A 23,532-nucleotide genomic window follows, 5' to 3' on the forward strand; every position below is an offset into this window, starting at 1 on the left:
AGTTGGAGGCGTCCCGGCACACATAGTGGAGAAGGGATTTCATACAATCCCCTCCACTATGCTGTAACATCTGGCCACTGCTGATTGGACGCTGCAGCTGTACGCAGCGTCCAATCCACAGCGTTTACTGACTGTGGAAACATGTCCTAAGAGATAATTTCATCTTCAGCTTGCTTAACTGGTCAATAACAGTAATTGTGACCAGGGGTGCCCAAACTTTTACAAGACACTATGTGATGGGCTATGTCTGTGTATGTGTAGTTATTATAAATGACGAAAAGCTGACTGGCACATTCAGACTAATCTGAATAGGTGCATACTAGGAGCAGTTGCCTCCATATACAATATACAAAAAAAGTTGCACTCTTATTGTGCTAAAGCATATCAATGTGAAGTATGACATATGAATAGCAATATGGCTTTACAATATCAGGAAAAAATGAGACTTGGCATACAATTTGGCCAAATTATATCTGCCCATCAACCATCGTTAAAGTGGTCTCAAAAGACTGATGGGTCCCTACGTGTGTGTGTATACTTCTCTTAGGCTGATGTCTGAATTCCTGGGTGAATGTGGACACCTCTCTTAGTAAAGCCTGCATTTATGGGTAAGTAGGAACCTCTTATAATTAAAATCACCACATGTTGAAGGGCAGAGTGCTCTGTCAGTAGGTTAACATTACAAAAGACAAACTGACTGGCACATCCAGACTGGAGTGAATAGATGCTAACTTTGGAGCAACTACCTCCATGTACAAAATATAAATAAATATATATATATATATATATATATATATATATATATATATATATATATATATATATATATATATATATATATATATATATATATATATATATATATATATATATACGCTGGGAGCGTCACTCTGTCCGAAGCCTTTATAGACTGCGCAGGCGCCGGCGCGGTCTGGCCCCCACAGAGTGACGCTCCCAGGAGATCGCGGTATGCGTAAACACTGAACGCATACCGCGATCTCCACCGGAGAGTCAGGGACCGCCAGGAGGGTAAGTATATTCACCTTTCCCCGTTCCAGCGCTGCGTGCGGCTCCGTCTCCCGGCTCCTCTGCTGTGACAGTTCAGAGGGCGCGATGACGCGCTTAATGTGTGCCGGCGCCGCCCTCTGACTTACCAGTCACAGGCAGAGGAGCCGGAGTGTCTTCAAGAAAATGGCGCCGGAAAGCGCGGACTGCGCAGGCGCCGATTCCTGCTGCCGGAATCGGCGCCTGCGCAGTCCGCGCTTTCCGGCGCCATTTTCTTGAAGACACACCTGCAGTGGAGCCGGACGATAGGTGAGTATGTTTTTTTTTTTTTTTTTTTTTTTTTTTATATGGCAGCAGCATACGGGGGCATACACACTGGAGCGGATGGGAGCAGCACATGACAGAACGGGGGCAGGATGGCAGGCAGCAGCACATGACAGAACGGGGGCAGGATGGCAGCAGCACATGACAGAACGGGCGCAGGATGGGAGCAGCACATGACAGAACGGGGGCGCAGGATGGGAGCAGCACATGACAGAATGGGGGCGCAGGATGGGAGCAGCAAATGACAGAATGGAGGCGCAGGATGGGAGCAGCACATGACAGAATGGGGGCGCAGGATGGAGCAGCACATGACAGGATGGGGACGCAGGATGGAGCAGCACATGTCAGGATGGGGACGCAGGATGGAGCAGCACATACCAGGATGGAGACCATATACCAATATAAATGCTCGCCACCCGGGCGTAGAACGGGTTCAATAGCTAGTATATACAGGTCCTTCTCAAAAAATTAGCATATAGTGTTAAATTTCATTATTTACCATAATGTAATGATTACAATTAAACTTTCATATATTATAGATTCATTATCCACCAACTGAAATTTGTCAGGTCTTTTATTGTTTTAATACTGATGATTTTGGCATACAACTCCTGATAACCCAAAAAACCTGTCTCAATAAATTAGCATATCAAGAAAAGGTTCTCTAAACGACCTATTACCCTAATCTTCTGAATCAACTAATTAACTCTAAACACATGCAAAAGATACCTGAGGCTTTTATAAACTCCCTGCCTGGTTCATTACTCAAAACCCCCATCATGGGTAAGACTAGCGACCTGACAGATGTCAAGAAGGCCATCATTGACACCCTCAAGCAAGAGGGTAAGACCCAGAAAGAAATTTCTCAACAAATAGGCTGTTCCCAGAGTGCTGTATCAAGGCACCTCAATGGTAAGTCTGTTGGAAGGAAACAATGTGGCAGAAAACGCTGTACAACGAGAAGAGGAGACCGGACCCTGAGGAAGATTGGGGAGAAGGACCGATTCCAGACCTTGGGGAACCTGAGGAAGCAGTGGACTGAGTCTGGTGTGGAAACATCCAGAGCCACCGTGCACAGGCGTGTGCAGGAAATGGGCTACAGGTGCCGCATTCCCCAGGTAAAGCCACTTTTGAACCATAAACAGCGGCAGAGACGCCTGACCTGGGCTACAGAGAAGCAGCACTGGACTGTTGCTAAGTGGTCCCAAGTACTTTTTTCTGATGAAAGCAAATTTTGCATGTCATTCGGAAATCAAGGTGCTAGAGTCTGGAGGAAGACTGGGGAGAAGGAAATGCCAAAATGCCTGAAGTCCAGTGTCAAGTACCCACAGTCAGTGATGGTGTGGGGTGCCATGTCAGCTGCTGGTGTTGGTTCACTGTGTTTCATCAAGGGCAGGGTCAATGCAGCTAGCTATCAGGAGATTTTGGAGCACTTCATGCTTCCATCGGCTGAAATGCTTTATGGAGATGAAGATTTCATTTTTCAGCACGACCTGGCACCTGCTCACAGTGCCAAAACCACTGGTAAATGGTTTACTGACCATGGTATTACTGTGCTCAATTGGCCTGCCAACTCTCCTGACCTGAACCCCATAGAGAATCTGTGGGATATTGTGAAGAGAAAGTTGAGAGACGCAAGACCCAACACTCTGGATGAGCTTAAGGCCGCTATTGAAGCATCCTGGGCCTCCATAACATCTCAGCAGTGTCACAGGCTGATTGCCTCCATGCCACGCCGCATTGAAGCAGTCATTTCTGCCAAAGGATTCCCGACCAAGTATTGAGTGCATAACTGAACATTATTATTTGATGGTTTTTTTGTTTGTTATTAAAAAACACTTTTATTTGATTGGATGGGTGAAATATGCTAATTTATTGAGACAGGTTTTTTGAGTTATCAGGAGTTGTATGCCAAAATCATCAGTATTAAAACAATAAAAGACCTGACAAATTTCAGTTGGTGTATAATGAATCTATAATATATGAAAGTTTAATTGTAATCATTACATTATGGTAAATAATGAAATTTAACACTATATGCTAATTTTTTGAGAAGGACCTGTATATAATAATCTGAGAGAGGTTTCCACATTCACCCAGGTATTCAGACATCTGCCTAAGGGCTCATACCCATATGTGAGGAAAAAAAAAGTTCCGATATTAGGACCGAAAAAACATATGTCATGCGAGTGCTGTGGGATTTTCACATTTATCATCCGATTTACATCCGAGTGCAGTGCGATTGCTATCCGATTGCAATGCGATTTTAACATGAGCTGTTACGTACAGCAATTCTGTCACTTACACATCGTTTTCAAAGGGATTATTCGTCAAAATACACACAGGCAATTCGTGTGCGCTTACAGTAAAATCACACTGACAAGATGGAATAGATATAATACACACAGAATACATGCATATGTACTTGTGTATACAGTTGTGGCCAAAAGTTTTGACACCCCTGCAATTCTGTCAGATAATACTCAGTTTCTTCCTGAAAATGATTGCAATCACCAATTCTTTGGTATTATCTTCATTTAATTTGTCTTAAATGAAAAAACACAAAAGAGAATAAAGCAAAACATTGATCATTTCACACAAAGCTCCAAAAATGGGCCAGACAAAAGTATTGGCACCCTCAGCCTAATACTTGGTTGCACAACCTTTAGCCAAAATAACTGCGACCAACCGCTTCCGGTAACCATCAATGAGTTTCTTACAATGCTCTGCTGGAATTTTAGACCATTCTTCTTTGGCAAACTGCTCCAGATCCCTGATATTTGAAGGGTGCCTTCTCCAAACTGCCATTTTAGATCTCTCCACAGGTGTTCTATGGGATTCAGGTCTGGACTCATTGTTGGCCACCTTAGAAGTCTCCAGTGCTTTCTTTCAAACCATTTTCTAATGCTTTTTGAAGTTTGTTTTGGGTCATTGTCCTGCTGGAAGACCCATAACCTCTGAGGGAGACCCAGCTTTCTCACACTGGGCCCTACACTATGCTGCAAAATTTGTTGGTAGTCTTCAGACTTCATAATGCCATACAAACGGTCAAGCAGTCCAGTACCAGAGGCAGCAAAGCAACCCCAAAACATCAGGGAACCTCCGCCATGTTTTTCTTTTCCGTCCACATCTAGGGAGGTTAGCCACAGTGCCATGGGCTTTAAACTTCTTGATGACACTGCGCACGGTAGACACAGGAACATTCAGGTCTTTGGAGATGGAGTTGTAGCCTTGAGATTGCTCATGCTTCCTCACAATTTGGTTTCTCAAGTCCTCAGACAGTTCTTTGGTCTTCTTTCTTTTCTCCATGCTCAATTTGGTACACACAAGAACACAGGACAGAGGTTGAGTCAACTTTAATCCATGTCAACTGGCTGCAAGTGTGATTTAGTTATTGCCAACAGCTGTTGGGTGCCACAGGTAAGTTACGGGTGCTGTTAATTACACAAATTAGAGAAGCATCACATGATTTTTCGAACAGTGCCAATACTTTTGGGATATGCCCGCTGTATAAGACGGGGGTCATCTTATACGCCCAGTCATCTTATATGGCGTGTGGTTCCCAGGGTCTGGAGGAGAGGAGACTCTCCTTCAGGCCCTGGGATCCATATTCATGTAAAAAATAAAGAATAAAAATAAAAAACATGGATATACTCCCCCTTGGATGGCCCCTGGCTCAGTGCTGCTAGCGTCTCCCTCCGTTCCTAAAGAATGCAGTGAGTGAAGGACCTTCGATGACGTCGCGGTCAGGTGACCGGTCACCTGACCGCTCATGTGACCGTGACGTCATCGAAGGTCCTTCACTCACTGCATTCCTTAGGAACGGAGGGAGACGCTAGCAGCGCTGTGAGTCTCCTCTCCTCCAGACCCTGGGAACCACACGCTGACATGCAGGATCGCTCCCTGCACACACCGTACCCGGCGTATAAGACGACCCCCGACTTTTGGGACAATTTTTAGGGGTCAAAAAGTTGTCTTATACGCCGGAAAATACGGTATATCCAATTTGGCTTTAGGACAATTCTTTGTGTTTTTTCATTTAAGACAAATTAAATGAAGATAATAATAACAAAGAATTTGTTTGCAATCATTTTCAGGAAGAAACTGAGTATTATTTGACAGAATTGCAGGGGTGTCAATACTTTTGGTCACAACTGTAAGGCTATATTTTAAGCACATTTATTGTGTGCTGAAAACGCCCCCTTGGCATATACACGAGTCATGGTCCAGAAAGCGGTAGAGGGAGCAGCGACACGAGCCGGCGGCTGTGACATCATACTCGCCCTCCTTGTGCCGTCACTGAACGTCCCTGCATCTGTTGTTCTAGTGTGTCAGCGCTTCCTGTGCTGAGCGGTCACGTGGTACTGCTCATTAAGTCCCATAGACTGGAGCGCATATTCATTACCTTAATGAGCAGTACCACGTGAACGCTCCGCACAGGAAGAAGCTGCCGCGCTGGGACAATGGAGATGCAGGGACGTTCAGTGACGGGGGGGTGGGGTTGGGGTGGGAGCCGAGCCAAGCAGACAAGGATGGGACGGGGGAGCCGAGCAATGCATACAAGGATGGGATGGGGGGGAGCCGAGCAATGCATACAAGGATTGGGGGGAGCCGAGCAATGCATACAAGGATGGGATGGGGGGGAGCCGAGCAATGCATACAAGGATTGGGGGGAGCCGAGCAATGCATACAAGGATGGGATGGGGGGGAGCCGAGCAATGCATACAAGGATGGGATGGGGGGGAGCCGAGCAATGCATACAAGGATGGGATGGGGGAGAGCCGAGCCTTGTATACAAGGATGGGATGGGGGAGAGCCGAGCCTTGCATACAAGGATGGGATGGGGGAGAGCCGAGCCTTGCATACAAGGATGGGATGGGGGAGAGCCGAGCCTTGCATACAAGGATGGGATGGGGGAGAGCCGAGCCTTGCATACAAGGATGGGATGGGGAGAGCCGAGCCTTGCATACAAGGATGGGATGGGGAGAGCCGAGCCTTGCATACAAGGATGGGTTGGGGGGAGTTGAGCCATGCATACAAGGATGGGACGGGGCGGGCAGCCAACCCATGCATACAACGAGAGGACCAGGGGAGACATGCATATAACAGAGGAAGCCACTCAGGACAGGACTGGGGAACCATGCATTCCGGGATAGGGATGAGGGGACACTGCATACCCGACTTATACTCGAGTCAATAAGCTTACCCAGTTTTCCGTGGCAAAATTAGGTGCCTCAGCTTATACTTGGGTCGGCTTATATACGGCAGATCTATAGATGTCAGTGACACGCATGTATGTGTACATATATTAGATAGATGAAAAGTTGATAAATCATCTGCCGTGTTCTGTAAAATCACTGCAGGAGCCGACAAGATAGAAGAGATGATTACATACAGTAAATACAAATGGAATAGGTAGATATATAAATGTCAGTGACAAATACAATTAGTACAGTGAGTGCAAATTACTGGACATGTATTTAATCAATAAAAGATTTTATTGGTCGTCCATGACAGCACCACGGAGAGAGGGGATCCGCCCTTCAGGAACAGGAAACCTACAGATACATAAGGGCGGCACCTCTCCCACGCATCAGTTGGTTTCTTGTTCCTGGAGGACAGGATTCCCTACAGATATGACTTCAGTTCAGTTCATCTATCAATACCCAGGCCGGCTGTCCGACTCAGGTAGCGAGGGGGTCTCCTACCTTGGGCAGTGCGGGTCCCTGGAAGCGCCACGGTGGGTCCGGGTAGGGCTCCACGGCAGTGAGTGGAGCAGGGGAGCGGAGTCCGGAAGATGTCCGTCTCCAAGTGCCAGCAACGAAGGTGAGTATTCCCCCCCCCCCTCCACCCCCTGGGTCTGTGCAGTCTTCCTGGAGCCTCTGCGGCTCCTGCATCCCGTCGGTCATCCTGCCGGGGGGGGCTTGGCGTGGCAATGTGCGGCGGGGTCGGCCGGCGGCGCCATGCCCAGGCTTCCCTGCACGTCCCTGTGCGCTCTTTCCAATGCCGGAAGTGACGCGGCAGGGGGCGGGACGTAAAAACCGGAAGTCAGACGCTAAACGGCTTCTGCTGCAGACGCCGCTGTGCTGCGCACGTGCAGCGATGGCGGGGCGGTCGGAGGCCATAGGGGGACTAGCACTGGGAGGGGGCGGATCCCCTGGCCATACACCTGCTGACAATCCGGATCTGGGGGACTATATAAAGCCACACAGAATGCTGCAGGGCTGCTTGTGAGCCCATCTGCAGCAATGGATGAGCCAGAACCTCCCGTCGGTCTGCTGGAGGAGCAGGACAGAGCCTCGGAGAGGTCACCTGTAAACCCCCAGCAGAAGACCCGCGGACGCAGTGATCAGCCCAGTCGCAGGACTTCATCTAGACTGAAGGATCCGGTTCACTCCCCCAGTAATCCGGTACCTACCGCTGCTGCCTGGGTAAGAGATCTTCGTGAACGTGCCCTGATGCAGTCTTTTCCTTAGGGGAAAAAGTGCGCTGGTAAAGTAAAGAATAAGGAATGTGCGCTATGTGGTCGCCCTTTGCCAGACGCCTACCCTAAAAGACTGTCAGTCGTGTGTACGACAGACGGTAGGGAGTAAAGGAAATATATATATATACATTGTATAGCGGTAGTACTAGTTAAATTACATAGGGTTTTTTTCCGCTCCCATAGGTCTCCAGATTTTACTTCAAACCTTAGATAAATTATCAGGAGAGAAGTAAAAGATTCCCTAAAATCCTTGTCCCAAAGGGAGCCTTCCAAGAGAAGAAGGGAACCTAGCGTCTCAGACTCAGATTCGTCTACTGTGCCTAGAAAAGAGTGATTCGGAAGCCTCCGTCTCCTCTGCATCCTTTTCAGAAGAGGATTCTAATCGCTTCTGCTTCCCACTAGACCAGATGGACAGGCTGATTAAATCAGTCAGATCCACCATGGGGGTGGCTGACTAAAAAACAAGAACTTTCGGCGCAAGACCTAATGTTTGGCGGTCTAGACCCAAGAAAGCACAAATCGTTTCCACTTAATGACAAAGTTCAAAACCTTATCAAAAGGGAATTGAAAAAGCCAGAAAAAAAGGGCTCCCTACCACCGGCCTTTAAACGGAGATATCCCTTTGACGACCCCTTGGTGAACACGTGGGATAAGGCACCAAAATTAGACGCAGCGGTGGCTAAAGCTTCTAAAAAATCCTCTATTCCCTTTGATGACATGGCCTCTTTAAAAGATCCACTTGATAAGAAGGCAGATTTGTTTCTTAAGGGGACTTGGGAGATGTCAGCTGGTGCTCTTAGACCTGCAGTAGCTGCAACATGCGCAGCCAGATCGATGATGGTCTGGCTGGACCAACTAGGGTCTAAACTAGAAGATGGAGCCTCTAGGGAATCCATATTAAAATCACAGCTGACAATACAGAATGCTGCTGCTTTTCTCGCCGACGCGTCCGCAAATTCTGCAAGGATGGCAGCTAGGGCTGCAGGATTATCAAATGCGGCACGCAGGGCCCTATGGCTGAAATGTTGGCCCGGCGACCTTCAGTCCAGATCCCATCTTTGCTCTATCCCGTGCGAAGGAGAATACCTGTTCGGTCCGGTTTGAGATGAACTGCTGGAGATGAAAAAAAGAAATTTCCCAGTCTACCAACCACTTCTTATAGGCGTCCCTTCACAGGGAAAAGGTTATTTCGCAGAAGGCCGGCCAGGGACAAGGCCAGATGAGACAATAAAAAGGAAAAAAGGTACTGGATTCATGTTTGGAGGCGGGGGACGTCAGGAGCCATCCCGTGAGATCAAAAAGCCACCCCAATGACTAGTCGCCCCGGTGGGAGGTAGACTATCTGCCTTCTACCCGGCCTGGTCAGAAATTTCCAGTAGCAATTTAATTTTGGGGATAATGGCTACGGGTCTATGGCTAGAGTTCTCCTCTATCCCCCATAATTTCTTCAGAGTGACCCTGCTCAGGTCCTCTCCAGCAGAAGAGATGGCCTTGGTAATGGAAATTCATGACCTGCTCAGTAAGAAGGTCCTATCAGAGGTTCTGGATGGAGATTGGGGTAGAGGATTCTACTCTCCTCTATTCCTAATACGTACACCAGACAGCTCCTTCAGAACGATTATCAACCTTGGGGCTCTTAACATTTTCCTGACCATACAACCGTTTAAAATGGAGACTATTAATACCGCAATAAAACTACTGTTTAAAAACTGCTTTATGGTGGTGTTGGATTTAAAGGACACCTATTACCATATCCCCATTTATGCAGGACACCAACACCAACACCTTCTCTCATTGACGGCTCTTCATATAAGAGGAGCAGAAAATACTACGGCGGATTACTTAAGCCGCAACACCTTGAGGCAGGGAGAATGGTCCCTAAACGACTCAATCTTCAACCTCATTGTGGAAAGGTGGGGTCAACCGGGGGTAGATCTTTTCGCCACAAAGGAAAACAGAAAAGTGAGACAATACTGCTCTCTAAACCCCAGAGAAAATCCTCTGTCAGTAGACGCCTTCCTCATAGACTGGAACTTCAGGCTAGCTTACGCCTTTCCTCCCCTGTCTCTACTTCCTCTGGTGGTTAGGAAAATCAGGTAGGACAAGGCCACAGTGATAATAATTGCCCCCTTCTGGCCCAGAAGGACGTGGTTTTCATGCCTCAGGACCATGTCAGTGTCCGACCCATGGGTCTTACCAGACATTCCGGATCTCCTATCCCAGGGCCCAATCTGCCATCCTCGGGCGGTTGGCCTTAGTCTCACGGCGTGGATTTTGCTTCCTGGACCTGATTAACACTCTGCTGAAGAGCAGAAAAATAATCACCACAAAAATTTATGTCAGGGTCTGGAAAAGAAAGATTTCTTCAAAACTCAGGGGTAATAGCTGGTCAATCAACACCAATAGACCAGATTTTTGAATTCTTGCAAAAGGGGTTGGATATGGGGCTATCCCCAAATACTCTTAAAGTACAGGTGTAAGCCTTAGGGGCCCTCTTTGGATGCAACATTTCTGAAAATTACTGGGTCAGCAGATTCATGAAGGCGACAAAACGGTCTAGGCCAATGGTGAAGAATAGGGTCACACCGTGGGACTTAAACTTAGTCCTTTCAGCCATGACGGAAGCCCCATTTGAGCCAATTTCTTCAGCCTCTATTAATAACCTGTCTCTTAAAGTAGCCTTCCTGGTAGCCCTAATGTCAGCTTGTAGGATAGGCGACATCCAAGCGTTATCCAGGTTTCCCCCTTACATGCAACTTAGGGATGATAGAGTGATACTTTCCCCTGATCCAGCATATCTTCCTAAAGTAGTGTCCAGATTCCATAGAACACAGGAGATAGTTCTTCCATCTTTCATCCCTAATCCTACTAATGATAAGGAAAGGAAACTACAGACTTTAGACGTAAGAAGATGTATCCTAGAATATCTAGCAGTGACTGATCCTTGGAAAATAGAGAACGCCCTATTCGTGTCCTATCAGGGTAGCAGGAAAGGTCATAGAGCATCAAAATCTACACTAGCTAGGTGGATCAGGGAGGCTATTTCGCTGGCATACATCTCAAAGGGCAAGCCGGCGCCTGAAGGTCTAAGAGCACATTACACTAGAGCTATGGCTGCCTCGTGGGCGGAGAGGTTAAAGGTGTTGATCGACCAAATATGTAATGCTGCTACTTGGTCTTCTCCAAACACATTCTATAACCATTATAGATTAAACCTGGGTGCTTCCTCGGAACTCTCTTTTGGTGTAAGGGTGCTGCAAGCTGTAGTCCCTCCCTAGTCAGTTTACTGTCTGTAATTCTCTCCATGGTGCTGTCATGGACGACCGATAAAGTCTTAGTTACTCACCGGTTAACGGTGTTTTTCGGAGTCCATGACAGCACCCATACATACCCTCCCATCTTCTTAAGTTCTGGGTGTATACACCTCTTCCTTTTTTTTGTATAGTCCACTCGTGGTGAATAGTTAGCATTAGTATCATTGTATATAAATTATGCTGTTAACCTTGGTGGTCCTCTTGTGCTCTGTAAACCAACTGATGCGTGGGAGAGGTGCCGCCCTTATGTATCTGCAGGTTTCCTGTTCCTGAAGGGCGGATCCCCTCTCTCCGTGGTGCTGTCATGGACTCCGAAAAACACCGTTAACCGTTGAGTAATGAAGACTATTTTTCAGAAAGAAAAAAAACCGGCGTGGGCTCCTATGCAAATTTTTCATAACCAGCAAAGGGAAAACACTGTTTGGGGCAGATGTTTATAGCCTGGGAAGGGAGTAATACCCATGGAGCTTCCCAAGCTATTAATATCAGCTCACAATTGTATACTTATCCTTTACTGGCTATTAAAATGGGGATCTCCCCCCCCCCCCCCCCCCCCAAAAAAAAAAAAAAAAATGATGTGGGGTCCCCCATCTACTATATAATTTTGTAAGGGTCACTTCCGTCTTTCTGTCTGTCCTTCTGTCTGTCACGGATATTCATTGGTCGCAGCCTCTGTCTGTCATGGAATCCAAGTCACTGATTGATCTCGCCAGCTGCCTGTCATGGCTGCCGCGACCAATCAGCGACGGCCACAGTCCAATTAGTCCCTCCCTACTCCCCTGCAGTCAGCGCCTGGCGCCCGCTCCATACTCCCCGCAGTCACCGCTCACACAGGGTTAATGCCAGCGGTAATGGACCGCCTTATGCCACGGGTAACTCACTCCGTTACCGCCGCTATTAACCCTGTGTGACCAAGTTTTTACTATTGATGCTGCCTATGCAGCGTCAATAGTAAAAACATCTAATGCTTAAAATAATAAAAATAAATAAAAAATCATTATATATTCACCTTTCGCGATGCTCAGGTGACCGCTCCATGCAAGCAGCAGGTTCCGGTGCCAAGGATGGTGTGGGAGAAGGACCTGCCATGACGTCACGGTCATGTGACCGCGACGTCATCACAGGCCCTGCGTGAGAAGGACCTGTCATGACGTCACGGTTATGTGACCGCGACTTCATCACAGGGCCTGCGCGAGAAGGACCTACCATGACGTCACGGTCATGTGACCGAACTACAATGGGCCCTCGGAAGGTGAGTACATGTTTATTTTTTAACCTGTGACATACGTGGCTGGGCACTATACTACGTGGCTGGGCACTATACTACGTGGACATGCATATTTAAGAATACCTGATGCGTTAGAGTCGGGCCACCATCTAGTAATTAATAACCAGCAAAGGCTATGCAAATAGCTGGAGGCTGATATTAATAGCCTAGAAAAGGGCCATGGATACTGCCCCCACTGGCTAAAAACACCAACTCTCAGCCTCCCCAGAAAAGGCGCATCTCTAAGGCGCCAATTCTGGCACTTAGCCTCGCTCTTCCCACTTGCCCTGTAGCGGCGGCAAGTGGGGTAATAGTTGGGGGTTGATGTCACCGTCGGGTAGCATCAAGCCCCGAGGTTAGTAATGGAGAGACGTCAATAAGATGCTCCCAGAAAAAAATCCTTTAATTGAAAGAATAACACAGGCTCCTTTAATAATCTTAATTAAACCATACTTGCCACCGAAGCCCTCGATATCTCCTGTAATAAAAGTAAAATAAAAAAACAATAATATACCATACCTGTTGGTCGTTCTGTCCCACGCCGTAACCCATGTCTGGGGGATAATTAGTTTTCAACCTGGATGGTGCCAAGATGCGACAGTTCAGGCTGACAACCACTGGTGAATGAGATGCTGGGAGCGCAGCCTCAGTGACATCATTGAAGCTGCGCTCCCAGCCATGCTGAACCGCGGTGACTTCTGGACTATGGGAAAATGCCAGTGATGAGGTCACCGCAGTTCAAGCTCAGTGTCTTCACAGCAGCTCACAAAATTCTCACGGAGTCTTTCAATGAAAGGATTTTTTTCTGGATGTCTGTGTTCTTTCAATGTGACTATGGGCTTAGTAATGGGGGTGTCTTATTGACGCCTCTCCATTACTAACCTTCGGGCTTGATGTTAACTGATGGTGACATCAGCCGCCCCAACTATTACCCCACTTGCCTCCGCTACAGGACAAGTGGGAAGAGCGAGGCTAAGTTCCAGATTTTAGTTTTTAGCCGGGGGGGCAGTATCCATGGCCCCTTCCTAGGCTATTAATATCGGCTTCCAGCTGTCTGCATAGCATTTGCTGGTTATTAATTATGGGGGGACCCCGTCATTCTTTTTTGGGGGATCCCCAATTTTAATAGCCAGTAAAGGCTAATTATACAGCTGTGAGCTGATATTTAATAGCCTAGGAAGCTCCATGGGTATTGCCCCCTTCCCAGGCTATAAACATCTGCCCCAGCTGTCTGCTTTCCCTCTGCTGGTTACAAAAATTGCGCTGGGGCCCACGCCATTTTTTTTCTCAAAAAAATAATCTTTTATTAAATACATGTCCAGTAATTTGCACACACTGTACTAATTGTATTTGTCACTGACATCTGTATAGCTATCTATTCTGTATGTATTTACTGTATGTAATCCATCTTTTCTATCCTGTCGGCCCCTGCAGTGATTTTACAGTACATGGCAGATGAATTACAGGCTTTTCTTCTATGTAATATATGTACATATATATGTGTGTCAGTGACCTCCATATATCTATGTATTATATGTGGATATATCCATTCTATTCTAACCTGTCACTGTGATTTTACTGTATGCGGCACATAATTTGCCGGCTTTTCAAAGGACACCAGTGCGTAGAAATCGGACAGCACACGCATTATCCGAGTACCGTGGGACTTTTATTTTTTATTCCCCTCATCCATTGACTTGCATTGGCGCGTCTCGTCCGAGATATACAGCATGCTGCAAATTTTTTTTTTCTCCCCCCATTAGATTGCACTTGCCTGTTTCTCTTGCAAAGTGTATGAGCCCTTGAGACCACCTTGAGGATGGTTGATGGGCAGATATAATTTGGCCAAATTTTATGCTGTCTCATTTTTTTCCTAATATTCTAAAGCTGTATTGCTCTTCATCATTCATGTATTTCACATTGACATGCTTTAGCACGATAAGAGTGCAACCTTCTTTTGTATATTTATTATATTCAGCAGAACAGATGGGCAGCGCCCCTAGTGGCTGCATCAGGCACCTCTGTTGGTTAGCAACATCGCTGGATGTAATTAGTGATGCAGCCGCTAGGGGCGCCCAGCACCAGTTGTGCAGTTCACCTCCTCCTAGACAGTGTGCGGAGTACACCGCCGTGTGTCTGCCATGAAGGCTCCCTCTTGTACGCACAGCTCTCTGCTGAGGCCTCATCTCGTCCCCCCTCCCCCCTGTAATTGCGGTTAGGGAGGGTAAACGCGTCTCAGCCGGCGCTGCAGGGTGATTGTGACTGGCACTGTCTGACTGGTAACGAGCCGGGGTTACCCCGGTCACGCCAGGTTACGACGAGCCAGAGGGATCCGGCAAGGAAGAGGTGCCGGGAGGAGAGTTGGCGCCTACAGACACGTGACCAGTCCGCACGAGTGCAGGCGTGAGCCGCCCGTCCTGCAGAGGCAACAGCCGAGGAGGGGGCAATGCATGTAAACAGTGCTACGCGGGGCTGGGCGGGGCTTGGACTCAGACAGGGGCTTGAGAAGGGGGGGGGGGGGTTCCCAGCGGCGATGTACTGTCAGCTATTGGCTGCGCGCACGTCATTCACACAGGCTGACCAGTGAGGGGGACAGAGGCGGGCCTAGGTGACGTCACAATGGTTAGCGAGACCCGAGCTGTGTAGACACACTATTCCCGTGACAGACGAGCGCGGAGAGGACCGGTTACTGACAGCTCCACATTCTAAGCTCAACGTGTCCGCCTGCTCCTCACATTGCCGGTACCCTATCGTTATCCTGGCAGTACGGTGCTCACCGTTCCTGTGGGGAGGGCGGCCATGACTCCCGGGCTGTAATGTAAGTGGAGCCGGCGTTGTGTGTTAGGCAATGTCTGCCTTCAGCCGTCACAATAGTTCTCTATGAGCCAAACGTCAGCCTGTGAGCCGCTGCGCCGAGTCCCCGGCTACCTCCGTGACCCCGGCGTCAGGACACCGGGCTGCAGCGTGAGGACCAGCACCGGTGTCACCGGGATAGATCACCGCGGACACGGAGTGAGGTGACCGTGTACCGAGCGCAGCGCCCGTAGAACCGGCCGGAGCCGGGAGCTGCAGCCCGAATACTGGGGGAGGGGCGCGGACCTCTGTGTAACGTCTGATGTGGTAGTTGTACTAGCAGGTCGCTGTAAACTCCACTCTATACATGGTGGCAATGCTGTGTGCACGTCCTGGACGCTGTGTACACGGCCTGGACGCTGTGTGCCCCCTCCTGTGTACACGTCCTGGACGCTGTGTACACGTCCTGGACGCTGTGTGCCCCCTGCTGTGTACACGGCCTGGACGCTGTGTGCCCCCTCCTGTGTACACGTCCTGGACGCTGTGTGCCCCCTGCTGTGTACACGTCCTGGACGCTGTGTGCCCCCTGCTGTGTACACGTCCTGGACGCTGTGTGCCCCCTGTGTGTGTACACGTCCTGGACGCTGTGTACACGGCCTGGACGCTGTGTGCCCCCTCCTGTGTACACGTCCTGGACGCTGTGTACACGTCCTGGACGCTGTGTGCCCCCTGCTGTGTACACGTCCTGGACGCTGTGTGCCCCCTCCTGTGTACACGTCCTGGACGCTGTGTACACGGCCTGGACGCTGTGTGCCCCCTCCTGTGTACACGTCCTGGACGCTGTGTACACGTCCTGGACGCTGTGTGCCCCCTGCTGTGTACACGGCCTGGACGCTGTGTGCCCCCTGCTGTGTACACGGCCTGGACGCTGTGTGCCCCCTGCTGTGTACACGGCCTGGACGCTGTGTGCCCCCTGCTGTGTACACGGCCTGGACGCTGTGTGCCCCCTGCTGTGTACACGTCCTGGACGCTGTGTGCCCCCTGCTGTGTACACGGCCTGGACGCTGTGTGCACGGCCTGGACGCTGTGTGCCCCCTGCTGTGTGCACGGCCTGGACGCTGTGTGCCCCCTGCTGTGTACACGTCCTGGACGCTGTGTGCCCCCTGCTGTGTACACGTCCTGGACGCTGTGTGCCCCCTGCTGTGTACACGGCCTGGACGCTGTGTGCCCCCTCCTGTGTACACGGCCTGGACGCTGTGTGCCCCCTGCTGTGTACACGGCCTGGACGCTGTGTGCATGTCCTGGACGCTGTGTGCCCCCTGCTGTGTACACGTCCTGGACGCTGTGTGCCCCCTGCTGTGTACACGTCCTGGACGCTGTGTGCCCCCTGCTGTGTACACGTCCTGGACGCTGTGTGCCCCCTGTGTGTGTACACGTCCTGGACGCTGTGTGCCCCCTGTGTGTGTACACGTCCTGGACGCTGTGTGCCCCGTGTGTGTACACGTCCTGGACGCTGTGTGCCCCCTGTGTGTGTACACGTCCTGGACGCTGTGTGCCCCCTGTGTGTGTACACGTCCTGGACGCTGTGTGCCCCCTGTGTGTGTACACGTCCTGGACGCTGTGTGCCCCCTGTGTGTGTACACGTCCTGGACGCTGTGTGCCCCCTGTGTGTGTACACGTCCTGGACGCTGTGTGCCCACCACCCTGTGTGTGTACACGTCCTGGACGCTGTGTGCCCACCACCCTGTGTGTGTACACGTCCTGGACGCTGTGTGCCCACCACCCTGTGTGTGTACACGTCCTGGACGCTGTGTGCCCACCACCCTGTGTGTGTACACGTCCTGGACGCTGTGTGCCCACCACCCTGTGTGTGTACACGTCCTGGACGCTGTGTGCCCACCACCCTGTGTGTGTACACGTCCTGGACGCTGTGTGCCCACCACCCTGTGTGTGTACACGTCCTGGACGCTGTGTGCCCACCACCCTGTGTGTGTACACGTCCTGGACGCTGTGTGCCCACCACCCTGTGTGTGTACACGTCCTGGACGCTGTGTGCCCACCACCCTGTGTGTGTACACGTCCTGGACGCTGTGTGCCCACCACCCTGTGTGTGTACACGTCCTGGACGCTGTGTGCCCACCACCCTGTGTGTGTACACGTCCTGGACGCTGTGTGCCCACCACCCTGTGTGTGTACACGTCCTGGACGCTGTGTGCCCACCACCCTGTGTGTGTACACGTCCTGGACGCTGTGTGCCCACCACCCTGTGTGTGTACACGTCCTGGACGCTGTGTGCCCACCACCCTGTGTGTGTACATGCACAGGACATGTCAGGCTTATGTTGATACAAGGCAAGCTTTGTGCGTTCGCAGATCAGTGGAAAGGTGAAAATCTCTCCACCCCCCGAGAAATGAGGAGTGAGCTCGTCCACCATAATACAAGCCTATTGTGACGCACTTACTACGAGCTCCGCCGGTGCCAGACTCTCCAGACTTGCTGCGCTCAGCACTTTCCCGGAGAACAATAGGCCGGGCCTGCACACAGCACTGCGGCCCGGGGAGCCGGGCTACTAATGACCTTCTTAAAGATACAGGCACCAAGTTTTAACTCTTACCAGGCTGTTACGTGGCTGTTACTTCCCCTGCCGTGTTACTGTGTTGTGGTCAGGAATATTTACTGGTTGGCATGCACATGTGGGAAGGGATTTCCTGAGTTGTCAGGTGGCATTGTCGGTATAAAGTCCATACTGAGATCGGTTAGTGTTCTTCAGTCATACCCGCTGTCGTTGTCCTCAGATGTTTCTACAGCTAGTCATCACACTGAGATATGGCAGTATAGGCAATGTGAGATATGGCAGTATAGGCAATGTGAGATATGGCAGTATAGGCAATGTGAGATATGGCAGTATAGGCAATGTTCACATGTTGCATTTTTTTTCTGCAGGCAAAACCTGCTCTCTTTGGCCATAAAGAAGCTTAAAAAAAGCAGTTTTTGCCTCACTTTTCATTATGATACAGTAGGGCTATGTGCAGACGTTGCGGATCTGCCTGCGGATTTTTCCACATAGAATCTGCATCTCTTGCCAGAAAACGCAGCTAAAAATCTGTGTTTTTGGTGCGTTTTTTGTGTGGATTTGATTTTTTTTCATCCGGGTTTGTATGCGTTTTTGAAAGCTAAATAAAGATCTATTACAAACAAAACAAATTGTGATGTCACTTCTTGTCCAACCTCTTAATTTACATACTCCATTGAAAAATGTTTACACACAAAGCTAACTAGATAGATGATAGTGCTCTAGATAGATCATAGCTCTATCGATATATCTATAGCTCTATCCATCTATAGATTTCTCTCTCCATCTGTCTATAGATATATCGATAGATAATACCAAGCCCGATGTTTAGTAATACATAATAATATGGTACATAAAGATATATACACACTCACTCACTCCGTTGGCCGGGGTCACACCTCAGTACCTGGCACTGCCACCGGCACTCGGACCGGAGCATTCAGCTACACAGAAATACATGCAGCCGCACAATGCTGCGTGAGAATTTTCCCACGCAGCTGTGCCGCAAGTGACAGTATGGACTTTACTCACAGCGGCGGAGGGATACAGTGCGGAACGATTCCATCCATCATTGTATTGCCGGAGCCCCTGGAGAGCGGTCGCATCTGCTGAAGTGACAGGTCTACACGGGAGATTGTCGTGGGGCACACGTTATTACATGGATTACTTTGGATCAAGGCGTATACTGTTGGTTTATTTTTATAATTCTTACGGGTGATCAAGGGATTCGGGGACTAGGTGATTGGTGAGTATGTACTGTGTGTGTTTTGTTTTTTTTACACTTGAACACAGTAGCCGGATGATGGGACTATACTGTCCCATCATCTGGCTAGCTGTCACTGTAGCGGGCATAGCCAGATGGGACTAGTAGTCCCATCGGACGATGCCTGCCTACATACAGCCCAGCGCGCACGCACCCAGACACAAACATCTTCCCTCAGTCTCCGCCCACACACTCTTCCCCATACCGATCTGCAGCGTTTCTTGCGCCTAACTCCACAACAAAACCGCAGATCTGACTGAATCAGTGGAAGTCAGTGGATGCAGAAACGCTGCAGATCTGCAAAAAGAGTTGACATGGTCCTTTTTTTTTAATCTGCAGTGTTTTCGGTGCAGATTTTTCTGCACCATTAACTCAGCATTTTTTCCAATTGATTTACAGTGTTCTGTAAATTACTTGCGGATCTGCAGCGTTTCTGTGTGGGAAAAAACGCTACGGATCCACAGGAAATCTGTAACGTGTGCACATAGCCTAAGTACCTGTTTTCCTGAGTTTTCTGCACCAAAAATGCAGCAAAACCCAATGCCTACGTGTTTGCTGTTTTTTTGCACTTACGGTAGTTTTCTATGGGTGAAAAAACACTAAAAAGTGACATGCTGCCGTTTTAAAAACCACAGCAATTTTCCAAATCAGTCAGGAAAAAGTGTGTGCGTCAGATTTCTGAAATACAAAATCTTTTGCTGGTGTTGTAAAACGCAGCTTAAAATTTGCATGAAAAACAGCAAAAATGCAACATGTGAATATTGCCTTATCTACAGGTACCACAGTGGTATATGGCAGTATTATACAGGCATAACCGTAACCAGTATGTACTGCTACCATTTTGGTGTATGGCAGTATTGTACAGGTACCACAGTGGTATATGGCAGTATTATACAGGCTTAACCATAACCAGTATGTAATGCTACCATTTTGGTGTATGGCAGTATTGTACAGGTACCACAGTGGTATATGGCAGTATTATACAGGCATAACCATAACCAGTATGTACTGCTGCCATTGCGGTGTATGTCTGTACTGGAATATAAATTGGTAACCACCTCCTAATTGTTCTTTGCAGTTTGGTAGTTGCTGGCCTTTCTTTTAGATTGAGGAGTTGTCAGTATGTGGATATGTTGTGTTTGAGGACTAGATGTTTGGAGAGAGTGTTCTGTAAGAAGTTTATATTGGACTGCAGTCCTGGTATCGTGCCCAGCGCAGATCAGGGCCTATGATAATCAGCCCAGGACTCTCACTTGTGGCAGGATCATGTTAATACTGCACTTTCAGTGGCTTTCAGATGACTAAAATAATGTGTTTATACAGCGCAGTTAGTGTTTCTGGTTTGTCATTCTGTCCACCGCTAACCTAAAGGTGAAATCCCTGACAGCTGTGAGCAGCGCTGTGTAAATCCATCATTTTTCTTATTTACGGCACTTAAATATAGATTTTGTGGGAGCAACCAGAAGACTAGGAGAGGATAGTTTGTATTAAACATGAGATGCTATTTAGGTGGGCCGCCTTGGTTCTGGGTGGCCTATAGCTCGTTATAGTAGAGTGTGTGTGTATGTAAGTATATGTAAGACGTGTAGCAATGTATTGCACATCCATACTTTCTTGTCTAATTGTGTGGCAACTTCTAATAGATATGAATGTGATTTCATTTAGGATTGTTATAATGACCTGATTAAATGTCAGTGCTATACTAGACAACCATAATTTGCATAAAAAATCTTTAAAGGGGTTCTTTTGGCAAATTCCAACAGTTGCTTGAACTGTAAATTGCTTAATTGTGACAGTGTACAATGGGCGTCATGCTGTGACGATTCTCCTGTAACTGCCTCCTGCACCACACTGTCCCAATGACTGGAACTGAGCAGTTCCATGGAGAATATGCTTAAGGGTTGTCTGGCCTTAGGGTACCGTCACACTAGACGATATCGCTAGCGATCCGTGACGTTGCAGCGTCCTCGCTAGCGATATCGTCCAGTGTGACAGGCAGCAGCGATCAGGCCCCTGCTGTGCTGTCGCTGGTCGGGGAAGAAAGTCCAGAACTTTATTTGGTCGCTGGACTCCCCGCAGACATCGCTGAATCGGCGTGTGTGACACCGATTCAGCGATGTCTTCACTGGTAACCAGGGTAAACATCGGGTAACTAAGCGCAGGGCCGCGCTTAGTAACCCGATGTTTACCCTGGTTACCATCCTAAAAGTAAAAAAAAACAAACGCTACATACTTACCTACCGCGGTCTGTCCTCCAGCGCTGTGCTCTGCTCTCCTCCTGCACTGGCTGTGAGCGTCGGTCAGCCGGAAAGCAGAGCGGTGACGTCACCGCTCTGCTTTCCGGCCGCTGTGCTCACAGCCAGTGCAGGAGGAGTGCAGAGCACAGCGCTGGAGGACAGACAGCGGTAGGTAAGTATGTAGTGTTTGTTTTTTTTTTACTTTTAGGATGGTAACCAGGGTAAACATCGGGTTACTAAGCGCGGCCCTGCGCTTAGTTACCCGATGTTTACCCTGGTTACCGGCATCGTTGGTCGCTGGAGAGCTGTCTGTGTGACAGCTCTCCAGCGACCAAACAGCGACGCTGCAGCGATCCGGATCGTTGTCGGTATCGCTGCAGCGTCGCTTAGTGTGACGGTACCTTTAGGGTACAAGTCTTTAGTCACTCTGACTGCAGACTTGTGACTCCTCACAGCACATGCAATGAGGATTCACTGGTGCCAGTGTGTTCACAAGTATGTGATTTGCATACATGTGGTCATGTGACGCCTAGATGTGCACAGCCTCGCTGAATGCAAGTTCCAGACACGTCTAGTCTGAATGTGGCCTGAAATATGCAAATCGCATACTTGCAGTTACATGACCACCTGGCCCTTGAGAATCCTGACAGTGTGCACACTGCGTGTTGTGAGGATTCACAAGTTTGCAGTCATAGTGACTGCAAATTGTACCCTAAGGTTGGACACCCCCTTCAATTTTCTCAATGCTCCAATAAGCCTGCCAGACATGATTTTATGCAAGTTCCCTTTGAGTTAGGTTTACAATGTTAGTTCCCCTGTAAATTTTGCAGGTAGAATTTTATGTTGGATTGTACTTTCTTAGAAATGTCGCTAGTAAAAACGATGAAATATTAAAAATATTTATTTTGGATTTCATTTTGCAGAAATAAGACGACCAAATGGCCAAACAACCACTATTGTTAAATCCGGGGTGCAGTGGAGGAGAACAGATACCGCCAGCAGACAAACGCACTCTCCATAGACCCCTCAGAACAGGGGCTCCTACTTCCCTTTCTGGCCCTTTTCGCAGCTCCCATTCTAATGAGGGAGGGAACAGTCCAGCCAGTACTTCTTGGGGTCCTAGTTTATCACCATATAGCCCCAGTTCATTTGCCAACAGATCCCCACTTTGTATGTTGGTAAGAGGATCCTCTCTTGTCTCCAAAACTTCGAGTGGATATTTCTCGTTTGAAGTGAGTCCTGCTCCTGTTTATTGCGATAAAGGCACTCAAACACCAAGCCCCCCGTGTCAGGCATTTAACCACTATCTGTCCGTCATGGGTAAGTAAGATCTGTGTACTCTTACATACTATTGATTGATGGATTGATTGAACGGGTGATGTTCTTAACTTGGGTTTTAACAAGGAAAGTGATAAAGACTAAAGTATGACACAATTACACACCTGTGCATATGACTGCAGGGATGGATGAGTGTTGGTACACGGTATAGTTCATTCCCTGGTCTGATAGTGTTTTCTATCTACACTTGTAGACTATGTAGTCAGGACTCTCCAGTCTCTTTGATAGTCGATTGTGCTGACAGTCACTGTGCTGTATGACAATACACTGTGCACACCTTGACAAAGGCTTTTGGGTCACTTGTTCATACAGATGTGTATTTTTAAAAAACGTGCTCACCTTGCAAGCTGTTTTGGGTGGTGCAGGGCAGAAAGGTGCTCCATTTATTCTAATAGGAGCGTTGAAGATCAGCTGAGCGCTGCGCTCAACAATCTCCAGCACTCCCATGAATCGAGAGACGCTCTGTGTGATCGATCTCGGGTGTGCAGGGCCTCTGTTCTCAGGATGGCTGGGGCCAGCGGCAGCTGGACTGTAGCGATTCGGTAGTTATCCCCCTTTCCCCTGGATAGGGAATCCCTTTTAAACTTGAGAACCCCTTTAATAATTTTGACAGTCAATGTTAGAGGTTGTTATCTAATTATAGTAAACTAGATGGCAGCCCGATTCTAAAGAATCGGGAGTCTAGAATCCATATATACTTTATTTATTCAAATGTAAGAATAATGCAATTAATAAATAATAGTAAGAAAGAACAAAAATAATAGGCAGTATATGGAGAAAACACCAAACAAAAGTTCAAAATTGGTGTGAAAATGTCACTGAACCACTTCACAACTAAATATATATAGTTTTGGTAAATGGTATTATTTTTTTTGACGAAATTCGGCAGGAGCTTGAAGAGCAACGTCACTGGGCCCGCCTCCACGCAGTAGAA

The 23,532-nt window shown here is 48.5% G+C and overlaps 2 protein-coding genes across 9 annotated transcripts in view; one reads left to right on the forward strand and one right to left on the reverse strand.

Annotated features, from left to right (window-relative positions):
- LOC138681586 (uncharacterized) overlaps positions 1 to 23,532 on the reverse strand; it is a 1,359,044-nt gene that overhangs the window by 38,055 nt on the left and 1,297,457 nt on the right. The gene's annotated exons all lie outside the window — the stretch shown is intronic.
- BCL2L11 (BCL2 like 11) overlaps positions 1 to 23,532 on the forward strand; it is a 41,031-nt gene that overhangs the window by 3,848 nt on the left and 13,651 nt on the right. The window contains exons 1-2 of one of the 2 annotated variants that reach the window (XM_069769204.1): positions 15,027 to 15,212; positions 22,184 to 22,580. In XM_069769204.1, coding sequence (XP_069625305.1) covers positions 22,199 to 22,580 — 382 coding nt within the window. In that variant the 5' untranslated portion in view covers positions 15,027 to 15,212; positions 22,184 to 22,198. Of the gene's footprint in view, positions 1 to 15,026; positions 15,213 to 22,183; positions 22,581 to 23,532 lie in introns of those variants that run through there. The other variant, XM_069769205.1, reaches the window with a different exon arrangement.

This window comes from Ranitomeya imitator, chromosome 5, assembly GCF_032444005.1.
Source record: "Ranitomeya imitator isolate aRanImi1 chromosome 5, aRanImi1.pri, whole genome shotgun sequence".
NCBI lineage: Eukaryota > Metazoa > Chordata > Amphibia > Anura > Dendrobatidae > Ranitomeya > Ranitomeya imitator.